Genomic DNA, 20,123 nt, shown 5'->3' on the forward strand with positions numbered 1-20,123 from the left:
GGGAGATGTTTCGAACCTAGCAGCTAAAGAGTTAGTATCACATCTTTTAAATAAATCTTAATCAAAATGTTGACAAAAACTTGACATAGTATTAAATTTAGAATGATTAAATTAGTTTTTAATCTGGAAAAATACAGTGTGTACAAAAAAAAAATGTACCCACTTTTGGTAGCTCATAAAAATCATAATCAATATGACTTTGAAATCTATTTCATGATGAAGAATAACTTATTCTCAGTCCAATGATACTATATTCAAAATATTTCTGTTACGGGCGACTGCACCAGGGTGTAAACAAATTGTTAAAAATCGCTAGTACCAAGTTTGGACTGATGGAACAAAAGTGAGTCAGGCCATATGCATCTTTGCATGTTTTAAATCCTTTCAAAAATTAAATTTCGCCTCATTAATTCATTGATTGTTAAAAATTGTTAAAAATGATGCTTTAATAGAATATTATTTCAATCCATAGAATAACATATAATTATTTTGAACAGCCAAATATCTTCTTGTCTCATGATCTTTAAGTTCTCTCTCCTCACTCGTCCGCTGAGCCATTTCACACGCGTAATGAGCATAAAGTGTTTATCTCGAATAGCTAATGAAAAATAAAAGATTACTAAACCCAAATGCAAGAAAGAACGATATCCTAAATAAGATGTATCCTTTTTGTATCACTCAATGAGGAGGGATTTATAAAACAAGGGAAGCGAATGAAGTCAATATTGTAACCATCATAACAAGGAAAATATTATAAATTTTGCAAGTAATAAGCATTTCCTTGAATCTGGGTGAATATTAACACAAATTCTTTTCAACAGCCTAATATTCAGAGTAAATAAGTGAGCAATTTTTTTGGGGGAATGAGCTAAAAACATACATAAGGGCTTTTGACCCAAATTAATTGCTGCCTTCAGCCCAAACTTGGTACAAGATGATTTTGACAATACCTTTGAAGAGCCTGCTGCTCAGTCATCCGTGACAGCATAATTATGAATATGGCATCATTAGACACCCTTTACCATGACATATGATTGAAGGTCACATGATTATATATATTTTCTAATTAGAAGCTATATACCAAAGTCGGGGAAACATTTGTATACGCCCTGTTTAGGATTTACGGAGTCACGTATTTAAATATGAAATGCGCGTTTTAATAAACAGTTTCCCCGTTTTGGGTTGAGCTGTTCCGAACCCATTGTCTTATTTATTTCATCCATGTTATTCATGTTTACTGCTGATTCATAAATTTAGTTCTAGATAAATTTATTTATCTCTTATCATGCCACAGGGCTAATTCCCATTGTGCCAAGCCTTTATTTTATTTTGAGCTAATCTGATTAATGCTACGGTCACAAAGGTTCGTACGAACGATAATTTCGTACGAATCTCCCTGTTTTTCCATTGTCTTCCCGAATTTTCATTGTCTGAGAATCATTCGTACGGCGTTCGTAGCAGTTCGTAATGGCATTTGTGACCGAGTCTTAACGCGACGGTTCTATGAATAGCGCATGCGAAACACACATCACAGTCCAATGAGCATGAACAATAACTGCCATGACGAATGCGTGCAAAGGCGCACATGGTAGTGAAACAGTGGTTTGCTTGCATGCAGCCTTATGGAAGGCTATGAGTTAATAAAGAAGAGATGATTCTACCTTGACAGACGGGCTGGTATCTGGACCAGGATCCTCTTCCTTCACACTTTCTGGATACGGGTCCTACTAATCTGAAGCCATCTGCACACGTGACATTGCAGGTGGATCCTAAGTGTGTGTCATTTGTGCATGTCTTTACACCATTTGCTACGATGGGAAGCTCAGGACACTTTGATACTGTGGAGTTACCAATCAAGTGATTGGCCAAGCAACAGCGGAATTATCATCAACAGAGTATGACTAGATCGTGAAATATAGATCAAACATTATTATTTCCAGATGAGATCTAAATAATATTGATGTCTTGTCCCTTTGCATAGTGAGAATCTGCAGTGAAAGATTAGAACTTGTTAAACAATAAATAATGCCTAAAATACCCTGCCGTTGATCAAATAAAATCAACTTCCATTTTCATCTGGATCTGTCACAAATCGAAATAGTATCTATTTAAATATACACTATCTGATTAATGCAAGAAAGATAAGTTTACTTTATATAAATAATGAGTTTGAAGGCCGTGAGCGACTAATATCCTCCTAAGACCAAGAAGGGAAAGTACACAGACATACTCAGAACAGTGAGCACAGAAAATTATTATCATACGCATATATTCATGTATTTTGTGTCTCCTTACATTGACAAGTGGGTAGTTCTTCTGTCCAATTTCCTGACGAGATGCACTGTAGAGCCCGATGACGATCTATTTCATATCCTATGTCACAGACTGGCATACAAGCTGACAGATACATCCAATCATTAGTGCATAGGGTTGTGCCATGCTCTAATGCTAGTGGTGGACAACTGACACCTGAATTATAGGACAAATAAAAGAGAATGCTAATTTCTATTAATGAATCAATTTACACCTCATATCCACCGGTTTCAAAACGTAAACTCTGTACTTCCATAAAATATTATTAACGTGGTATATTACAGGCATTTCAGCGAAGAAGTTAACGGCATTTCAACAATAAGAAAACAAAACTAATTTGTAATTTGAATATTAAGTTCATTATACCACTCTTTCAGCATGTGTGCAACTATCGTACAATACCAAATGATAGGGGTAAACACAAACTCGTTGAAAGTCTTAAGATATATGTCACGTGTGACTTTATGAGTCCGACCAATCATTTAATTAGAATCAAGAAATTCGTAGTAATACGATTATAATTTTATGGTCGGGTGTCCGCACGACGGTAGTTAGTGCCATCGACCAATAAATGGGTCTTAATTATGTCCTTCTTGCGAGTGCAGGGAGATCGGGACAATATGGAGGAGTATAGTAAGACCTATCACATTCTGGTTACCTTTGCAGATTGGAGTTATTTCTAGACTTGGACTCCATGAACCTGATGCCTGACATACTCTGTCAGGGCTCCCTTCCAGACTGAAGCCATCGACGCATGCGTAGGTACACATAGAACCCTCTTGAGTATTGTTAGAGCACGATACAGCCAATGGATACGTGGGTCTACCAATTGCCGGGCACTCAACAACAGGGGCAACCGTCACCACCTCAGCTGAAAAAGGGGATATTCCAAGAAGTAGAAAGTAGATACGATTCTTAATGCGATGAGATTACCGTTCAAGAATTATATAGAATTAGCAATGATTATCATCTTGATGTAACAGCCAAACCAACATCGAATCCGGATATTTTTATCATATGAAGAGATAAGGGCTGATTTACGAATGAAGTATAATGTAGGTCTATATTACGTGAGATATTTATAAAGTGTTTCTTTGTCAATATTGTAGCTAAATTAATCAAAGGCGGGAGTGGGGGAGGGCAAGAGGAACACAGTGCCTCTCTCCACAGCACACATTTTCAATTACCCTAAAGGTGCTCCTTTTAACTTAGGAGAAGTGCCCCTTATCCATCTCAAAAGTGCCCCTTTTCACCTCTGATAATTACCCATATTCAATATAATAGGTGCCCCTTTTACTTTGACAAGTGCCCTTCTCCCTTTTGATTGGTGCCCCTAACCGAATCGGATAGGTGGCCCTTTTGCTTCGACAAGTACAGTGCATCTTTCCCTTCCTAATTAGTGCCCATTTTCACTTCTGATGACTGCCCCTTTAACTTTGACGCGTGTCCCTTTTCCTTTTTTAAATGCCTTTTCCCCTTTTTACTAGTGCCCCTTTTTTCTTTCTAATATTAAAGTGCTCTTCTTAAATACTTGTGATAAGTGTCACGTTCCCTCGTTATATAACTGCCCTTTGATAAGTGCTCCTTGCTTTATTCATATTTCCCATTGTCACTTACAAAGTGTGTGTTTTGGGTGTCAAATAAAAGAGCCATATCTAGTTTCAAAGAATCGAAGCAGCTGTGTGTAGTAACTGCTTATTTAATGACAACGAACTGTACCCCTATTGGAATATTATCGTGCTCGTTATCAACCATATTAACTGTCCCTCCTCTGTATAGGTTATTTAGTGTTTATTAAAGAAATGTGCCCTTTTTACACTAAACGTTTACCCCTTCAAATAAGCATGGCATATTCTACTCAACTGCTTAAATAAGCATCTTGCAACCTCTCATCTTTTAAATCCCATGCCCTTTAGAATTTCATAGAATACCAAGCTAATTCTATTGCTTATACTTTCAAGAACATAAAGATAAAACAATTTCAAATCAAGGCAACTGCATTTACATTACCAAAGGCCATTAACGTTACATATAAAATACCATAAGCGCTATGGCAGTATGTTTCTACAGAAACTACAATAGATATCCCACAGATTCCTTAACACGTGCCACTCATCTAAAGCGACCGAGTGAATTTGTTTCTCGAATTTCTCTTTAAAGGGTGTATCAGTCAGATCAAAGAACCGAACTTTTTTTTAGAAATCCCCATCCGTGGGACTTTATTACATCCGTAGGACACCATTACCTTGACTGCATAGCATACATAAACCAGATAAATTTAGACTAGGTGAGTAAAGACACGTGACCTGTATGGTTTGGTATAGAACTCTAGATATATAGGCTACCTTCACAGACAGGAATTCCTTCTCCGTTAGGATGCCATGAACCAGATGTTTGACATGTTCTTTCGGAGCTTCCCTGCAGGATGAAGCCATCGTCACAGGAGTAGGTGCATAGAGAACCCACGATGGTACCGTTAGTACAGGATACCCTCAAAGGATGGTTCGTATGGCTGAGTATAGGACATTCAACAGCAGGTGCAGCTGTCAACACCGCATCTGTTTAATAGATGGAAATCACGAATGAGATTATGAATAGGAAATATATCTTGACGAAATTGTTCGCGGTATCTAACGAAAAAAGCGGCTTTGTATATAGCACACATGTCCGTCATGTCGTTACGCTCATGGTGCTCCAACATTACCCCATTCAAAGCCGAGCCGCCAAATATAGAGCACTGTAGTATATCAGAAACCCATTTACACCTGGGTTGGGAATTTATGTGGATTTAGGATTAGCCAAATGACGTAAGTGCCGGGCTGGAATTCGGAACCTCCAACCCATGGATTTAAAGAGAACCATTAACCGCAACACCTCCAAAATTCTTATCCTTAGCGCGTGATGTCAATTTGTGGATAAATGGTGTATTTCTAATCGCAACTACTCTACCATTTATTATGCACTATTGATTGAAAAAGAGGGGAGAAAATAGCTTTATGAAGATACTGATCTAGGACTACTCTCTGCTACTATACCTACGGACACTTCTCCCTTGTCTACTATCCCCTAGGATAACCATTCTCAAATTGGTTACCCCTAAGTGGATGTCTGGGTAAATTGGGCACTTTTTCTTTGAGGGGGTAGTTAATCTCTAGGATGGTGTCCTAGGAGGCACTTTTCCGAGGGGTGATAGTGTAGGGGTATCCGTGCTGTGAAAGAAACTATTACGAGCCACGGTGGTATATGGACGCCAAACTAGCGTTTCCAAAACTGTATTTGATCTTGAATCATTGGTTAAAGGTAAATGACCTTGCCTTCAACAAAATTTAGATGTACGCGAGTCGAATTAAGTTAGAGATGTTAGAGTCCTGGTATGTTAAAGTCTACTTATCCGCCTTTTGTGGAGGACCTGCCAATCAGGTAGAACCTACGGGGGACAGGCCATGTCATCAGGATGCCATGTGAGAGGTTACCAAAGCAACTACTATTCTCGCAACTTCCCGTTTGCGAAAGAGGGATTGGTCGACCACGGCTTCGCTACAAGGACACGGTACTACTATATCATCATCATCATCCCAAACCAAGCATCTTAAAATATTCTGAAGATATCGGCACTGGGCTCTATGGGCAATTAGTCCAAAACATGGGCCTCTGTTATTGACGTTGAGTACTGTCAGATGCATGAAAGTTGAACGAAAAATAAAAGGGAAAATTTCAGACTCAGTCAAAAGTAGGATTTGAGTAAGGCAAATTAGACACACCTTGTGGTTGGCATACGATACCGACATCCTCTTGATGTTGGCAATTGTGGGAACCCAAATGGGTGCATGAGAGCAGTGACGTTTCTGTTCCATCACATTCCACGTTGTCCATGGAGATCGGACCTGATCCTAGGCCAAAGGAGGATAAGGCTCTGAAGGCCACTCCGAACCCAAGTTGGCGACAGACAACGTTTGCATCAGTCATATCCCACATATCATCACAAACAGTTCCCCACTCGCCATTGATGAGGATTTCCACACGACCTTCATTAGGTGATGATCCTCCAACGAGTCGCACGTCGTCTGTCTGGGCTCCCTCTATATTGGAAGAAACGAGGAAAGCTTGACCAATATAGAAGCTCAAGGACTACTCGCTAAATATAAAATGTTCGATCATTGTGAATACAATTTTCACATTCAGAAGCGTCGTGACTGTCAAAAGACTTAAAATGGACATTGTCATCCATTTTACAATGGATTGGGTTATTTTATTGACCTGATTATGTTTCAAACGAAAGGCCATGAAGCATTACGAGCGCCTTCCCCAGGATTGACATAAGTTAAAAACATGTTCATCCTAAACATATTATTTCTAATGCAGTACAACTGGAATCCGAATATTGATCTAGAATTCTCACCGAAAAGCTGTTATACAATTGTGATTGTTGCGAACTTGCGATTAATAATTCTGTCAAAGACTATCATCATATTATATACCCAACACCTATATACATTTTGTTTCATTCTAGCTAGATAAAAAAAAAGTATAGTTTCAGCAATTATCCGTTTACATGCTATCTTGTGAAATTCACCTGGTTGATTGCAAATGATTCCCACATCTTCGGCATGTCTACAGTTATGAGTCGTTGAATACTGGCAAGAGATGAGAGTTGTTTCAGTCCCAGTGCATTCAACATCGTCCATGAGTATACGACCCGATCCTTCACCATAGGTAGAGCCCCTGACTGATAAAGCTGATCCAAACCCGAGTTGTCTGCATGCAACATCGGCATCCGTCAAAGACCACATATCATCGCATACTGTTCCCCATTTGCCGTTCATGTAGACTTCCAGTCGACCCTCAAATGGCGAGAAGCCATCAACAAGACGGAGAGAGACGGCTGGTTCGGTTGGGGGTTCTACTCCATCTTAATTTTGGTGAGACAAATGGACAATAAAAATTGCATATTATATTGAAGTGTCAGTGTGTCTGGGGTCTACATTGTTGGCAATATACCTTGACAATAAGAGTAGGCCTGAGTGTCCTAGAATTTGTAAACACCGTGAACATGTGTGAACGTTGAAAGATGGTATACTTACATCGGACACTATACACAACAATATTTTCCGCGAATTCAGAGTGAAATCGTTTACATATCGTCAACATTCGATGTGGATAAGGTGTGAAAACATTAGAATGGTATCATTTTTGTTGTTGACAGTGTCAACATTCTCTGTGGATGTGTTATAAAGACAGGATGACGATGTATTCCAGTAACGAACATCCTTTGTTAATATCCACAGGGAGTAGTTTCATTCACGTCAGCAACACTCTGGCCATCCTCGGTACTTACCAGGGGGTGAACATGTCAAGCCTGCATCTTCGCCATGGTTGCAGTTGTGGGTGTTCCCGGCATGGCGACACGAGACCAACATACTCTCACCACCAGCGCATCGCAAGTCATCGAGGTGTATAGGTCCACTACCTGGACCATACCGCGCTGAGCTTGTGGCTGCAATGACCTGTCCGTACCCGAGTTGTCTGCAGGCCACCATACCATCTTTTCTATCCCACATATCATCACAAACTGTTCCCCACACACCAGCGATGAGTAATTCTACTCGACCTTCATAGGGCGAAGAACTTCCGACTAGACGGATGGAACGTATGTTTGAACTCTCGCCTGTGTACAAAGTCAAAGATTTCGAATTGATGTTCTCTTTAAAAAAAAAAACCCAGGAGACTACAGTTTCAAGCACTTTCGAAAGGTTATTTATCCATAGTTTGCAAGTTTACTAACAGGTTCTTCAATAGTTTACCCTAGGAATAAATCATTAAGTTTAGAGGAGCAATTTTTTTCTTGATCAGGGTTGTAAAGTTGTTTACACCAGGTTTACACAAGCTGGCAATACCGCTTCTCGACATTCCGGATCAGCATGTTTTGACTCTGATTGGTGTACTTTTCTACGTCATATCGACACATGTCCCCGTTTCATTGTTCCTATTATTATTACTATTTCATCCTAATAAAAGTGTGATACGAACCATTTCGAGGTGAACAGACTACCCCAGCATCTTCCTGATGACCGCAGTTATGACTAGTATGATGCTGGCAGAATGCGAGAGCTGATTCATCCCCTCTGCACTCTACGTTGTCCATGAGAATAGAACCTACCCCTCGTCCGAACCTAGATGCACCGGGAGCTGATGTTGCTGGACCCAAGCCCAGTTGTTTGCATGCAACATTCGCATCCGTCAACGTCCACAGATCATCGCAAACTGTTCCCCATTGACCGTTAACGTGAACTTCTACCCGACCCTCTAGTTCTGTAGATCCCCCCACGAGGCGAATGTTTAGATTCTCTTTTGCTACCGAAGACGCTATAGAAATATGAAGGATTGTAAGAAGTATATGCATCTGTCACAAACTGCCAATTTGACAAGCTATCTAGTATTGAGCTTTTCATGTGAAAAAAATGCTTTTAGATATAAATTAGACTACAGATTCTTAGTAATGAGCAAGACTGTTCAGGTGGCCCACATTCTGAATGTATTTGAACAGGTGCAGGACCTTCGGAATATCGAAACTACGGAACAGTCTATTATAGGACTATCAATTCAACTGTGCAACTAATGTAGTACTCACCCTAACTCAATCCTACCTTTCAATTTTGGGAATGGGTGTCGAATGTTGATGATGGGCGAACTTCTAAACTTAAATTTATTTCCTGACCATTAAGGCAATTTAGTTGTGAGGTCTCTGGCTTCTAGGTAAACTTAAAACACAAGGGCTAGGAGTTTATGAAAAGTTAACGTTACTCAAAATATACTCCAAAACATTTATAAAGGGCAATATGACACAAGGTAAGACCCATTTTATATTTGTAGAGTAATCAAACCTGATGATCTGCATACAACCCCAGCATCTTCAGAATGACCACAGTTGTGGTTGCGGGAATATTCACAGGAAATCAGAGATGTTTCGTGTCCATTACAATCTACGTCGTCCATCAAAATGAGACCGGATCCTTCTCCAAACGAAGCAACGCCAGGGGCTGAAACAGCCGGACCAAAGCCCAGTTCTCTGCATGCAATATTCGCATCTGCCAAGGTCCATACATCATCACATACCGTTCCCCATTGACCTCCGATATAGACTTCTACTCGACCCTCGTGCTCTGTAGTCCCTCCGACTAGACGAATGGTCGACTGATTCACATATGCTTCCAAAATATCTGCAAGATAAGATCGAAACTCATAAGAAATATGCATAACTTTCCTATTGTTGCCTTCAGAGCATGCACACTTTCTAGGGATACAGGTAAAATAGAAGATATTGTAGGTAAGGAAGGCCGTGGCAGAACCGGGAAGAACAAGGACAGAAATATCCACCCTTTTCATGATCGGAATTTACCTTCCAATGTAACTTGCACATACGTGTCGACTAGGATCTTGTCCCAAAGAAATGTATTTAATATTCATTTGAATTGAAATTGAAAGTCTGATTGAACTCCAACGGAATGGTTTACCGGCACGATATTGCTATGAGGGCTGACGTCTCTTGCCCGAAGACAAATAAAAAGAATCTATTTAACCGGGGTAATAGTAGTTCAAATGTAAATACACTTTTCAATTTCCATTTTTTGTTTTCTTTCAACATTTCTCATTGTTCTATAGAATCATAGCCTACCTGGCGAAGCACACACGATCCCAGCGTCCTCCACATGAGCGCAGTTATGACTACTTTGGAAAGGGCACGAATCAAGTGACGTCTCACGCCCAGTGCACTCTACATTGTCCATAAAAATGGGACCTGTTCCTCCACCAAACACCGAGGAATCTTTAACTGCAATGGCCGATCCATAGCCGAGTTGTCTGCATGCAACATTAGCATCGATCAAAGACCACATATCATCACATACCGTTCCCCATCGATCACCGAAGGAGACTTCTACTCGACCCTCATATTCTGTAGAACCTCCAACTAGACGAATCGTCGATTGTACTTTTGTAGAATCTATATCAAGTACAAAAAGATAAGACCGAAGCTTGTAAGAAATATGTGTAATGGTCGCAGCGTTGCCAATCATTGCTAATAACTCTCTGACTGACGGTGATCTGAAACATCCACTAAATGACAATGCGAGGGGAGTAGACAGTGTGGAAACCTGTCATTTTGCTGTTACCTCTGGCAGGACCAGACCATTTTCATCTTTTCGAGTCACATTTGGTGCTACAACTTGAAGATACCTCATCGGATCAGAAAGATCCAACGTATTGGGAAGATATGCGTTCGAAAAGGATCACTGGTAAAAAAAAATAAAAAAATTATAAGTTTCATTTTGATGAAATTAAGCAATTTGATTATAAATTTGAAACAGACTTTGATTGTTCAAATAAATACCTTCTATTGATTTACCAAAAACCATTCTAGTTTTTAGAGTGTAGGGCATTATTGATGCCCGTGACATAATCGACAAATTTTGTATATACATGTATAGCTCTTTCAAAATATTGGCTTTTAACTAAAACAAAATCAGTATTCAGTTCTCTTACATTCCAATCCTTATTTACATTAATTTTTCGTATTTCTCATGAAACGTACTTGATATAGCACACACGACGCCGGCGTCTTCGGCATGACCGCAGTTATGAATGCTTTGGTATGGGCAGGCAAGTAGTGACGTTTCATCGCCATGACACTCTACATTATCCATCATAATCGAACCAGATCCTTGTCCAAATGCAGTCGCACCGGGTGTTGAAATGGCTCGTCCGAAGCCCATGTGTCTGCATGCTACATTTGCATCGGTCAAAGACCACAGATCATCACATACCGTGCCCCACTTGTCGTTGATGTAGACTTCTACCCGACCCTCGTACTCTGAAGACCCTCCGACTAAGCGAATTCCTTGGTGAACACTTTCTGCTCCTGTAGAACCTACAATTGGAAGCACGATTAAAGTATCCGTGATAGGAATAATGTAATAATCTCTGAAAGACTGTAGCTTAGTACATCTTAAATCTTATCCTCTCCCTTAAGATCCATGATTTTGCAATAAAAAAGATCGGGTCTAAAACCTATTGAGTCCTGTAGGATCGTCACAAAAAAGGAACTCCGAACCTTCTGTGTTCCTTCAGTAACCATAATTAATTAATTGGCGGTAGTGAGGCATTAGTTGAGTTTTGAAACTCGAAATTTGCAATATTCTTGAAACTGAAATTACTTTATGATAAATCAACGACTTAGCATCATTATTATACCCCAATATACTTGCCTATTGGAAGGGTATTTGTAAATTTATTTCCCCAACCTATCACAGATCCTAAATGTTTTTCCTAACATAGGTTGGTTTCGAAATAATTCAGAATTATATACCTGAACACACGGCCCCTGCATCCTCATTGTGATTACAGTTGAGCCGGTCGGTATAGCTGCACGAGGTCAACGAACTTTCAGTTCCTGTACATGCAAGGTCATCCAGTAATATAGGTCCACTTCCCGGTCCGAAGGAACGCACTTCCAGCGCCGAACCTAAACCGAGTTGTTGACAAACCACTGAGGCATCCGCCAGATCCCAGCGATCGTCGCAAACTGTCCCCCATTCCCCTCCGATCTTAATCCGTATCCTGCCTTCCAGAAGGGAGCCACCAGCATCTAGTCTGATGTCTGCATTGCCAGATGTTGCTGCGTGTATAGGAATTTATTTTCATTATCATGACTGGTAGTATAAGATCCGTAGTTACATACAAATGTAGGTCACATCTAATAATCCTAAGATAATCTTAAACATCGTCGGGGCTCATAGGGCACTGTTTTTTCATGGGTGAAGGCTCTTGACTCTAATGCGATAGTTCATAATATAGGTTTAATTCATCTCCGTTGCTTACATCCATATGGACACGCTGATTCGTTGTCCCTCTCAACCCATTTCCATTAAACATGTACCTGGTTATCCTGGGATAACACGGATTACAGGGACCTCAGGAAGAGCAGTGGGCTATCAATAACCCCCCATCCCACCCCCTAATCGAATGTACAACAAAAAGAGGTTAGAGCGAGGAAAAAGATGAAGGAAAATGGAAAAGAACGTAAGATAATATGAGAAGATAGATTGCCCGCTCTTAAACGCTCTTCAAAAAATACAATGTTAAGTGAATCAGTAACGTGAGGGACAACAATCATGATAAGTCTTAAATTAAATCCGTTGTAAGAGGTGTTTGAAACAATTATCGAAAAATGCTTTGGGGTAATCCGATCTACATCCTTGATGTAGCGTATAGCAGAGAAGAGAAGAAATGGAGGTAAGAATGAAAGAAGACATATAGGTAAAGAGAGAGTGAGAGAGGGAGAGAGAGAGAGAGAGAGAGAGAGAAAGAGAAGGGGATAGAGAGAAAGAGAGAGAGAGTATGTATGTGTGTCCGTTTAAATAAAAATGCAAAATTGTCCCACTCTGAAGAGGCAAGGGGGGTATATCCCCTTTCCGGCCTAGTCAATATGCCTCCTCAAATGTTGGCTATCTACATACAAGGGTGTAGCTATCTAGAGTACTTCAGTCATTAAAACTGTTTTTTGGAATAACGTCATTTTTATGGAAACAATGAAGCGGAAACCGCAAGATGCGTAAATGATATATAACTTGGGGAATTTGGATGAGGAAATAACATTACAGACATACATGTATGTGATACCTTATTTGTGACATTAATTGGCGTGGGCTCCAGGGGGGGGGGGAGGGGCGGAGCACGAGAAGCTGAGGGGTTTAAGGCATTATATTACGGTTAGATGAGAATCCAGGGGCCCGATCTCGGGCTCTTGGTGATAGGGGCAGAGCCCCCAGCAAGCTCAGAGGTCTTAGGCATGTAATTACCGAAAGATAAGCATATTTTGATACCTCATTTGTGACACTGGCCACTATTCTTTCCTTCTTTCTTTCTTCCTTTTTCTCTATGACATACTTTTTCAACAACAAAAAATGAGACGGAAGGGGGGGGGGGGGGGGAGTGGGGCTCGATCTCCGCCGCTTCGCTGACACGTATGCTTCTAAATAAGCATATTTTTTGCCTGACTGTAAATTTGGGAATTTGTCATTTTCCAACCAACGCAAAAAAAAGTATAATTTACAAAAAAAGTGAGAAAAACTCCCGGAAAATCATGTAATGACAGCAACATTTGTAAATCACTGGTATCGAACTAGAAATAAACCACGTTTGAATTCTATTTGGGGGGGAACTGCCCCAAAACCCCCACCAGTATAAGCTAGTGCAAAGTAATATTGTACTGTGGAGCAGAGCCATGAATAAAAGCAAAATAATTTTGAAATGAAAGCTTTACCACAAAAAAGTATTTTTCTTTCCTCGTTCACTCCACTTTTTCGCAAGATTGATAAATCAAGATGATTCGTAACAACGAGATGACCAATTATTCAATGTTATATTTTGTATAGTGTTTATTGATGATCGAATACCACTTTTACCACAATAAAAGTGCTTTTATTTTTCGCCCACTCACAATACTTGAGATCTGGGAAGTACACTGTCGCTCTTAAAGGTGGAATATTTTAGTTTTACCCCAATTTATGGAATTATTTTTAAAATAATTTAAAAATAATAGATCTAGATAATAGTATACATTCTCAGATTTTATTGAATAATAATTTGCCAATGTGTGTTTTTCGGGACTGCTAAAGCATTTATATGCTACTATGCTTATTAACTAGGGGACTTACTAAATAAAAAAATCCTCTGGACGGCCATGCATTATGGTTCAAGGCATGGGCACACATAAGATTTGTTTATGTTGGGGACCGGGGTAACATGCAATAAATTATTGAAAATTTATTGCATTTTCTGTTTTTTATTTTATTTATGGAAACTGCCCCCTACCCTAGCCCCCGCTGCGTACAGTCACGGTTCAGTGACAAAGCAATGGCCTCGTAACTGTGAGGCCCCAGGATCAAAACCGTGTCGATGTGCTCTATTAGTGCCCTTTTGTGGGGCATTAATCCTCATCATTGTCATTTATGACTTAAGGGCATAGGTCCCCTAGTTGATAAGCATAGTAGCATACACATGCTTTAGCAGTCACGCAAAACACACATTGGCAAATTATTATGCAATAAAATCTGAGAATGTATACTATTATCTAGATCTATTATTTTTAAATTATTTTTTAAATAATTCCATTAATTTGGACGAAAAAAAAGGATTCCACCTTTATGAGCGACAGTGTATATTTTCCGGCAAGATCTCCTTATACGAAGAATAGAAAACAAATCATCTGTGATGAATTTGGTTTTGGATGACGAGAAACTTTTTTCCTAAAAGGTTGGAAAACGCTGATCTTGTAATCTAATGACTGAGCCCACGTTACGCCACTTACTATTAGGCTACGTACCTGGGTAAGATTAGTATTAGGCATACCATTGTTTTCAGTCATATTCCGATGATGTACATAAACATAATAAATATATGACTATTATATCGAGCATTTTTAGCTCGTTTTCCAATGAGGATTATCAAAGGAAGCGACTTACGTGGTGACGTGGAGCATCTGACACCTGCGTCTTCGGCGTGATTACAGTTATTCTTTCCCAATCCTCTATGGATGCACGCAACCAATGACGCCTCGTCACCATAGCAACCAAGATCATCCAGATGGATAGGGCCAGTACCTTCCCCGAATTCATCCGCGTCTGTTATTATATCGGTGGCTGGTCCAAACCCGAGCTGACGACAGGCGACGTGAGCATCCGTCAAACCCCAGCCGTCGTCACATACCGTCCCCCACTCGCCATCGATTCGGACTTCAACACGACCTTCATGGTTGTTGACCCCACCGACGAGACGAATGTCGCTCCGTTCACTCCTAACTACATACATTTTGATGATAAAAGCAATATAAAAATAACGATTTAAGAATTGTGAAAATATTTCTTTTTAACTATAAAGCAAGTACTATTAGACGTACACTTTGACTAATACTACCACAATAATGCTGCTGCCACTACTACTGCAACTTCTACTACTTCTTTTACTACTACTACTACTACTACTACTACTACTACTACTACTATTACTACTACTACTACTACTATGGGCGTAAATCATTACGTAATACCTATTGTTCAGGGGGGGGGTGAATGAATAGATCATCCCCCTGAACAAGGTATCAATTGCAGATTTACGCCCATGACTACTACTACTTGTACTACTACTATTTATACTGCTACTACAACTACAACAACTACTACTACTCCTACTATATTTCTATTATTATTACAGATACTACTACTACTGCTGCTGCTGCTACTAATACCACTACTTCTACTGATGCTACTACTAATACTACTAATACTACTACTACTACTACTACTACTACTACTACTACTACTACTACTGCTATACTTCTACTACTACTACTACTACTACTACTACTACTACTACTAATACTAATACCACCACCACTACTATTACTACAGCTAATATTTCTACTTCTACTATTATTACAGATACTACTACCACTACTATTGCTGCTGTAGCTGCTGCTACTATTACTGCTAATACTACTACTACTACTATTAATACAGCATTCAAAACAGGCCGATGCCGCCCCATGTCTCTTTCAGATCGTCCGGAGGGCCGTAAAAGGGGGTGATGAAAAACCTTTTCTTGTCTAAAATTATACTATTGAGGCATACATAATCATTTTAGTACTTTTACATTATAGCTTTCCCTGATCCTTATATATACACTGTACTTCCTGTTTTATTTTTATTTTGTTTAAAATCTTTAAAAAGTATGCAACTTTATAAACCTTTGTAGATTTATAGTGTTTTTCCTTATAAATGTAGTACTCGCAAAGTGATTGTAAGTTGATCACTTTCCAATCATTGGACCTAAATTTCATTATGATTATGTCACTTAGCCCATATCGATTTCAAGTGCAGTTCTTTGTCTTTCTTTTTTGTCGACAATTTGTCCGGATATGCAAATGATAGATCATATCACACTCTATTATATGATTATTATGACTCTCTACATGTCAGGAAATGGGATTTAACCAAACTTTAGTTGATGCTATCTTTATAATATATATACTATACCAACATCATTGAATCGGGAAATTCCGAAGTGTATAAGCAGCAAGTTCCGGAAAGGATATGAGCGAATTGAAACAATAGCAACCTATGAAGGACGATCTCATCAGGCAATAAAAGTGTTCTGGTTAATAACACATTGAGGTCAAGAAAACTCTTTCACTTTACAGGTTATAGCCGACAAGATAACGTTTTGCAGAATTGAGATGTCATTTTCATATATCTTTAATCTTTCTTCTGGCCTATAGCTTCATTACCATACAATACTTTTCCCTTCTCGCTAATCTTCGTACGATCTTAGCATTAGTTACAGGTGTTGTACTTTCTTCTATTTCTCCATACATAAAACAACTTTTTAGAATAAATATGCACATGCCTCCCGAAGGAGAGAATAATTGTAACCAAAAGAATCGGGGATAACTCGATGGTCGGTGACTTACCTAAAGTTCCAACGAAAAGAAGAGACATCAACAAGGTTCCTATAACTCCCTGCATTGTCATGTTGCAATGAAGTTGACCCCCACCGGCCGATGCTATGGGGATACTGGCCTCTGCCGACTTGGTGTCCTTGTTAACTCTCAAGCTGCCACCCATACAATGCACCCAGTGCCACAGTGCTAATCCCTTGTGCCAGCCACAAATTTCCTGTGTGCCAAGTTAATTTTAGGGTTGGTTCAAGCGCGTGTTATTTAAATCTTTACAAAAAACAAATCGCTAAATTACTCGAGAAAATCCAATCTGACTGTTGTATACAAAGACGTGTAATCCAAAGCCGATAATCTGATGCACGCGATGGTACTTTCAATAGCGCTGCAAAAGCACTCAGCACGGTGCAATGGGCATGAGCAATCACTGTTATTACATATATGCTTGCTAGCGTGCACAAAGCAGACGAGCGGTAGCTCGCTAGCATGAACGTAGCAATCAATCGATAGCACGCTCGCGTGCACAGAGCACTATAACAATAGCGCGCTAGCAGTCTCATGGCAGGATATGAGTTAAACCAGTATCTATTGTATTTAGATATACCTCTCTGACTGACTGCTCTCATGTAAGCACTATATCTACAGGAACAAAGCCTAACGAAAATTGAGCAAAATAACAAAATAGAAGGGATATCAAGAGAAATACGATAAAATTGATGAATTCGTGAAACTATGGTTACTAGCATTTCATATTTTCAAGGAAACGACATGCATCCTGAAAATGAACCGTTGTGAATATCAGACATAAATAAATGAATAAACTTCTTTCGCGTTTATTGGGCGAATGCACCTAGCTAGCATTAACTTTTCGCTTTAGAGAACAAATTCATTAAATGTGTAAAGGTATACAGGTGATATAGAATAATTAGAGGGTCGGACACGGAAATGGAGTGTAAAATAGAAAGAAGAGTGCATGGACAGAGAGAGAGTTATAGAAAGAGAGGAAGAGGAAGTGAGAAGAAAGATTTATATAGTATAACTGTTACGAACCATTTTGTAAAGTTATCACTGTCTTTCTCTCAGTCTACATAGAAAAATATAAGTCGCCTACGAATTCTCAGAAAATTTGAAAACAAATATCTCAAAATTCCTTTCTGATGTCCTTAAAATCATATCAATTTGTGTATAAACCTGAATGTGTACATCCCAATTTTTTTCCGATTCCCCCTTTCTCTCTCTCTCTCTCTCTCTCCCCTCTCTTTCTCTCCCTCCTCTCTCTCTATCTCTTGCTGTCACACACACACACACACACACACCCACACGCCAACACACCCACCTATTGATATCCACCAACTAATCTTTAACTCTTGTGTCCATTTAAAAGCATTCAATTTTAAACTAAATGATTTGAAAATCTCAGCACATATCTCGATTTTTTCATGTTTTCAACGATGAAACAATAAATTGTGCATGTGAAAGTCATAAAAATGTTGTAAAGGAAATAATCAGAGAATTCGGCATATGTTGTGTTTCAACTTGCAACGAAACATTCTTTGTAAATTATTAATATTTAAACCAATATCAGTTCAAGCGAAATTTCTATTCCGCTCTTTTTTTAATCAAAACACTTTTTTGCACCGTAGGACGGCTAACTTTGACGTGAGGTGAGCCCCCGCCTCCCCCCCCCCCCGCTCAGTGTTATTTAGGGTACGCATATGCATGTTCCCTCCCTTTTCAGCACCCCCCTATAAGTCTGGTGTGTAAAGTCAATACAGGCAGATCTTTTTCTTTGTTACGAGCCGGAGATTTTGGGAACATGAATGCGGTCCCTCCGTTCCCGGAGTGGTGGGGGGGGGGGGGTAGGGGTGAGCCCAAATACATGTACATTACATTAAAGAATGACTTGTCTCATGTGGCTGGCATTGTCCAATGTCCGTGAAGTATCGAGTTGAAATAAAATGTCCCACCATGAAGAAAATATATTGGACTCATTCACGGTCCATGGAGGATAAAATTGAGCAAAATGTAACTTCCCCAAATTAATCAAACACAATCATAGTTACTTTCATTTTGATGGGGGTAACGATCACTCAACATTTAACAGTATTTAAACACGAAAGTAGTGAGAAAAAAAAACAATATATTATCTTGCACTCACCCTTAATGAGCAGCTATAACGACGACCAATGCTGCTGGAATCATCCAAAAACTGCATGTACAAATCAACTATACCGCACGTGTAATATCGAATGTAAAACCACAATAATTGATCTGGCCTAATTCAGCTCCACTGTGTATATTGGGTCAGTTCGTTAACCTCTGTCGTCAAAGGAAATACCAGTATCCTGAATAGTTGGAGTGAATATCCAGAAATGAGGAAATAACGAAAGTATTTTGTTCCAAACTTCTCTCAAAAAGCGGCCTATACCATAAAACATAACATCTAAATGAATTTTAATTTATTCAATAAAAAACCCAAATGTAACATTTGGCACACCCCCACTACCCATTTTTAAATATTAAAAGTGTCCCCTTCACCGATGCTGGTTGCCCCTATTCAAACCTGAGAGGTGCCCATTTTACACTAACAAGTGCCCTTTTCTTTTGTAATAAGTGCGCTTTCCCCTTCTGATAAGTGCCCCTTTCCATCTTTGATGACTTTCCCTTTTCACCTCTCACAAGTGCATTATTTAATTTTTACACGTGCCCCCTTGTATTTCTAATAAGTGCCCTTTTCCTTCTGATAAATGCCCCCCTTTTTTTTATAAGAGCCAGTAACCTTTCTCATAAATGGCCCTTATCAAACGTCAGATAAATGCATCTACTAAAATCCCATAGGTACCCCTTTTCAGGTACAAGAAATGCACCTGACCAGCTTTGATAAGTGTCCCTTCATCTCTTATAATTGCCTTTTTTCAAATCTAAGAGGTGTCCCTTTTCATCTCCGGTGAGTGCCCTTATTAAAATTCGAGAGGTGCCCTCTTTAACTTTGTAATAAGTGTCACTTTTATTTTGAAACGTTCTTTATCCTTTCTAACTAGTGCCATTTTCTTTCTGATAATTGCCCATTTTCCTTTGTAATAAGTGCCCTTTTCCCGTTCTCATAAGTGCATTTTTTAAATCTCTGGTGAGTGCCCTTTATCAGGTGTGAGTTTTACCTCATTTTCACCTCTAGCAATTCCGATTTTTACTTTGAAAAGTTCTCCTTTTCCTTTCTAATAAGTGTCTCTTTGACTTTGGATATGTGCCCCCTTTTCCTTTCACCGTAAAATGTGCTCCAAATTTTGAGCAACTAACAGCAACT

General features: G+C 39.3%; 1 protein-coding gene across 1 annotated transcript in view; it reads right to left on the reverse strand.

Annotated features, from left to right (window-relative positions):
• LOC593709 (sushi, von Willebrand factor type A, EGF and pentraxin domain-containing protein 1) overlaps positions 1 to 19,106 on the reverse strand; it is a 33,548-nt gene extending 14,442 nt beyond the window's left edge. Inside the window, exons 1-15 of the mRNA XM_011679287.2 lie at positions 18,978 to 19,106; positions 16,835 to 17,039; positions 14,832 to 15,167; positions 11,675 to 11,983; positions 10,901 to 11,236; positions 9,986 to 10,312; positions 9,195 to 9,530; positions 8,341 to 8,676; positions 7,649 to 7,978; positions 6,887 to 7,222; positions 6,075 to 6,392; positions 4,659 to 4,871; positions 2,972 to 3,184; positions 2,296 to 2,469; positions 1,662 to 1,838 (exon numbers count right to left, since the gene is read on the reverse strand). Of these exons, the coding sequence (XP_011677589.2) occupies positions 1,662 to 1,838; positions 2,296 to 2,469; positions 2,972 to 3,184; positions 4,659 to 4,871; positions 6,075 to 6,392; positions 6,887 to 7,222; positions 7,649 to 7,978; positions 8,341 to 8,676; positions 9,195 to 9,530; positions 9,986 to 10,312; positions 10,901 to 11,236; positions 11,675 to 11,983; positions 14,832 to 15,167; positions 16,835 to 17,039; positions 18,978 to 19,034 (4,003 nt within the window). The 5' untranslated portion in view covers positions 19,035 to 19,106. The remainder of the gene's footprint in view (positions 1 to 1,661; positions 1,839 to 2,295; positions 2,470 to 2,971; positions 3,185 to 4,658; positions 4,872 to 6,074; positions 6,393 to 6,886; positions 7,223 to 7,648; positions 7,979 to 8,340; positions 8,677 to 9,194; positions 9,531 to 9,985; positions 10,313 to 10,900; positions 11,237 to 11,674; positions 11,984 to 14,831; positions 15,168 to 16,834; positions 17,040 to 18,977) is intronic.
• Between the last annotated feature and the right edge of the window lie 1,017 nt (positions 19,107 to 20,123).

The sequence above is a fragment of the Strongylocentrotus purpuratus genome, unplaced genomic scaffold (assembly GCF_000002235.5).
Source record: "Strongylocentrotus purpuratus isolate Spur 01 unplaced genomic scaffold, Spur_5.0 spur5_scaffold_9, whole genome shotgun sequence".
NCBI lineage: Eukaryota > Metazoa > Echinodermata > Echinoidea > Camarodonta > Strongylocentrotidae > Strongylocentrotus > Strongylocentrotus purpuratus.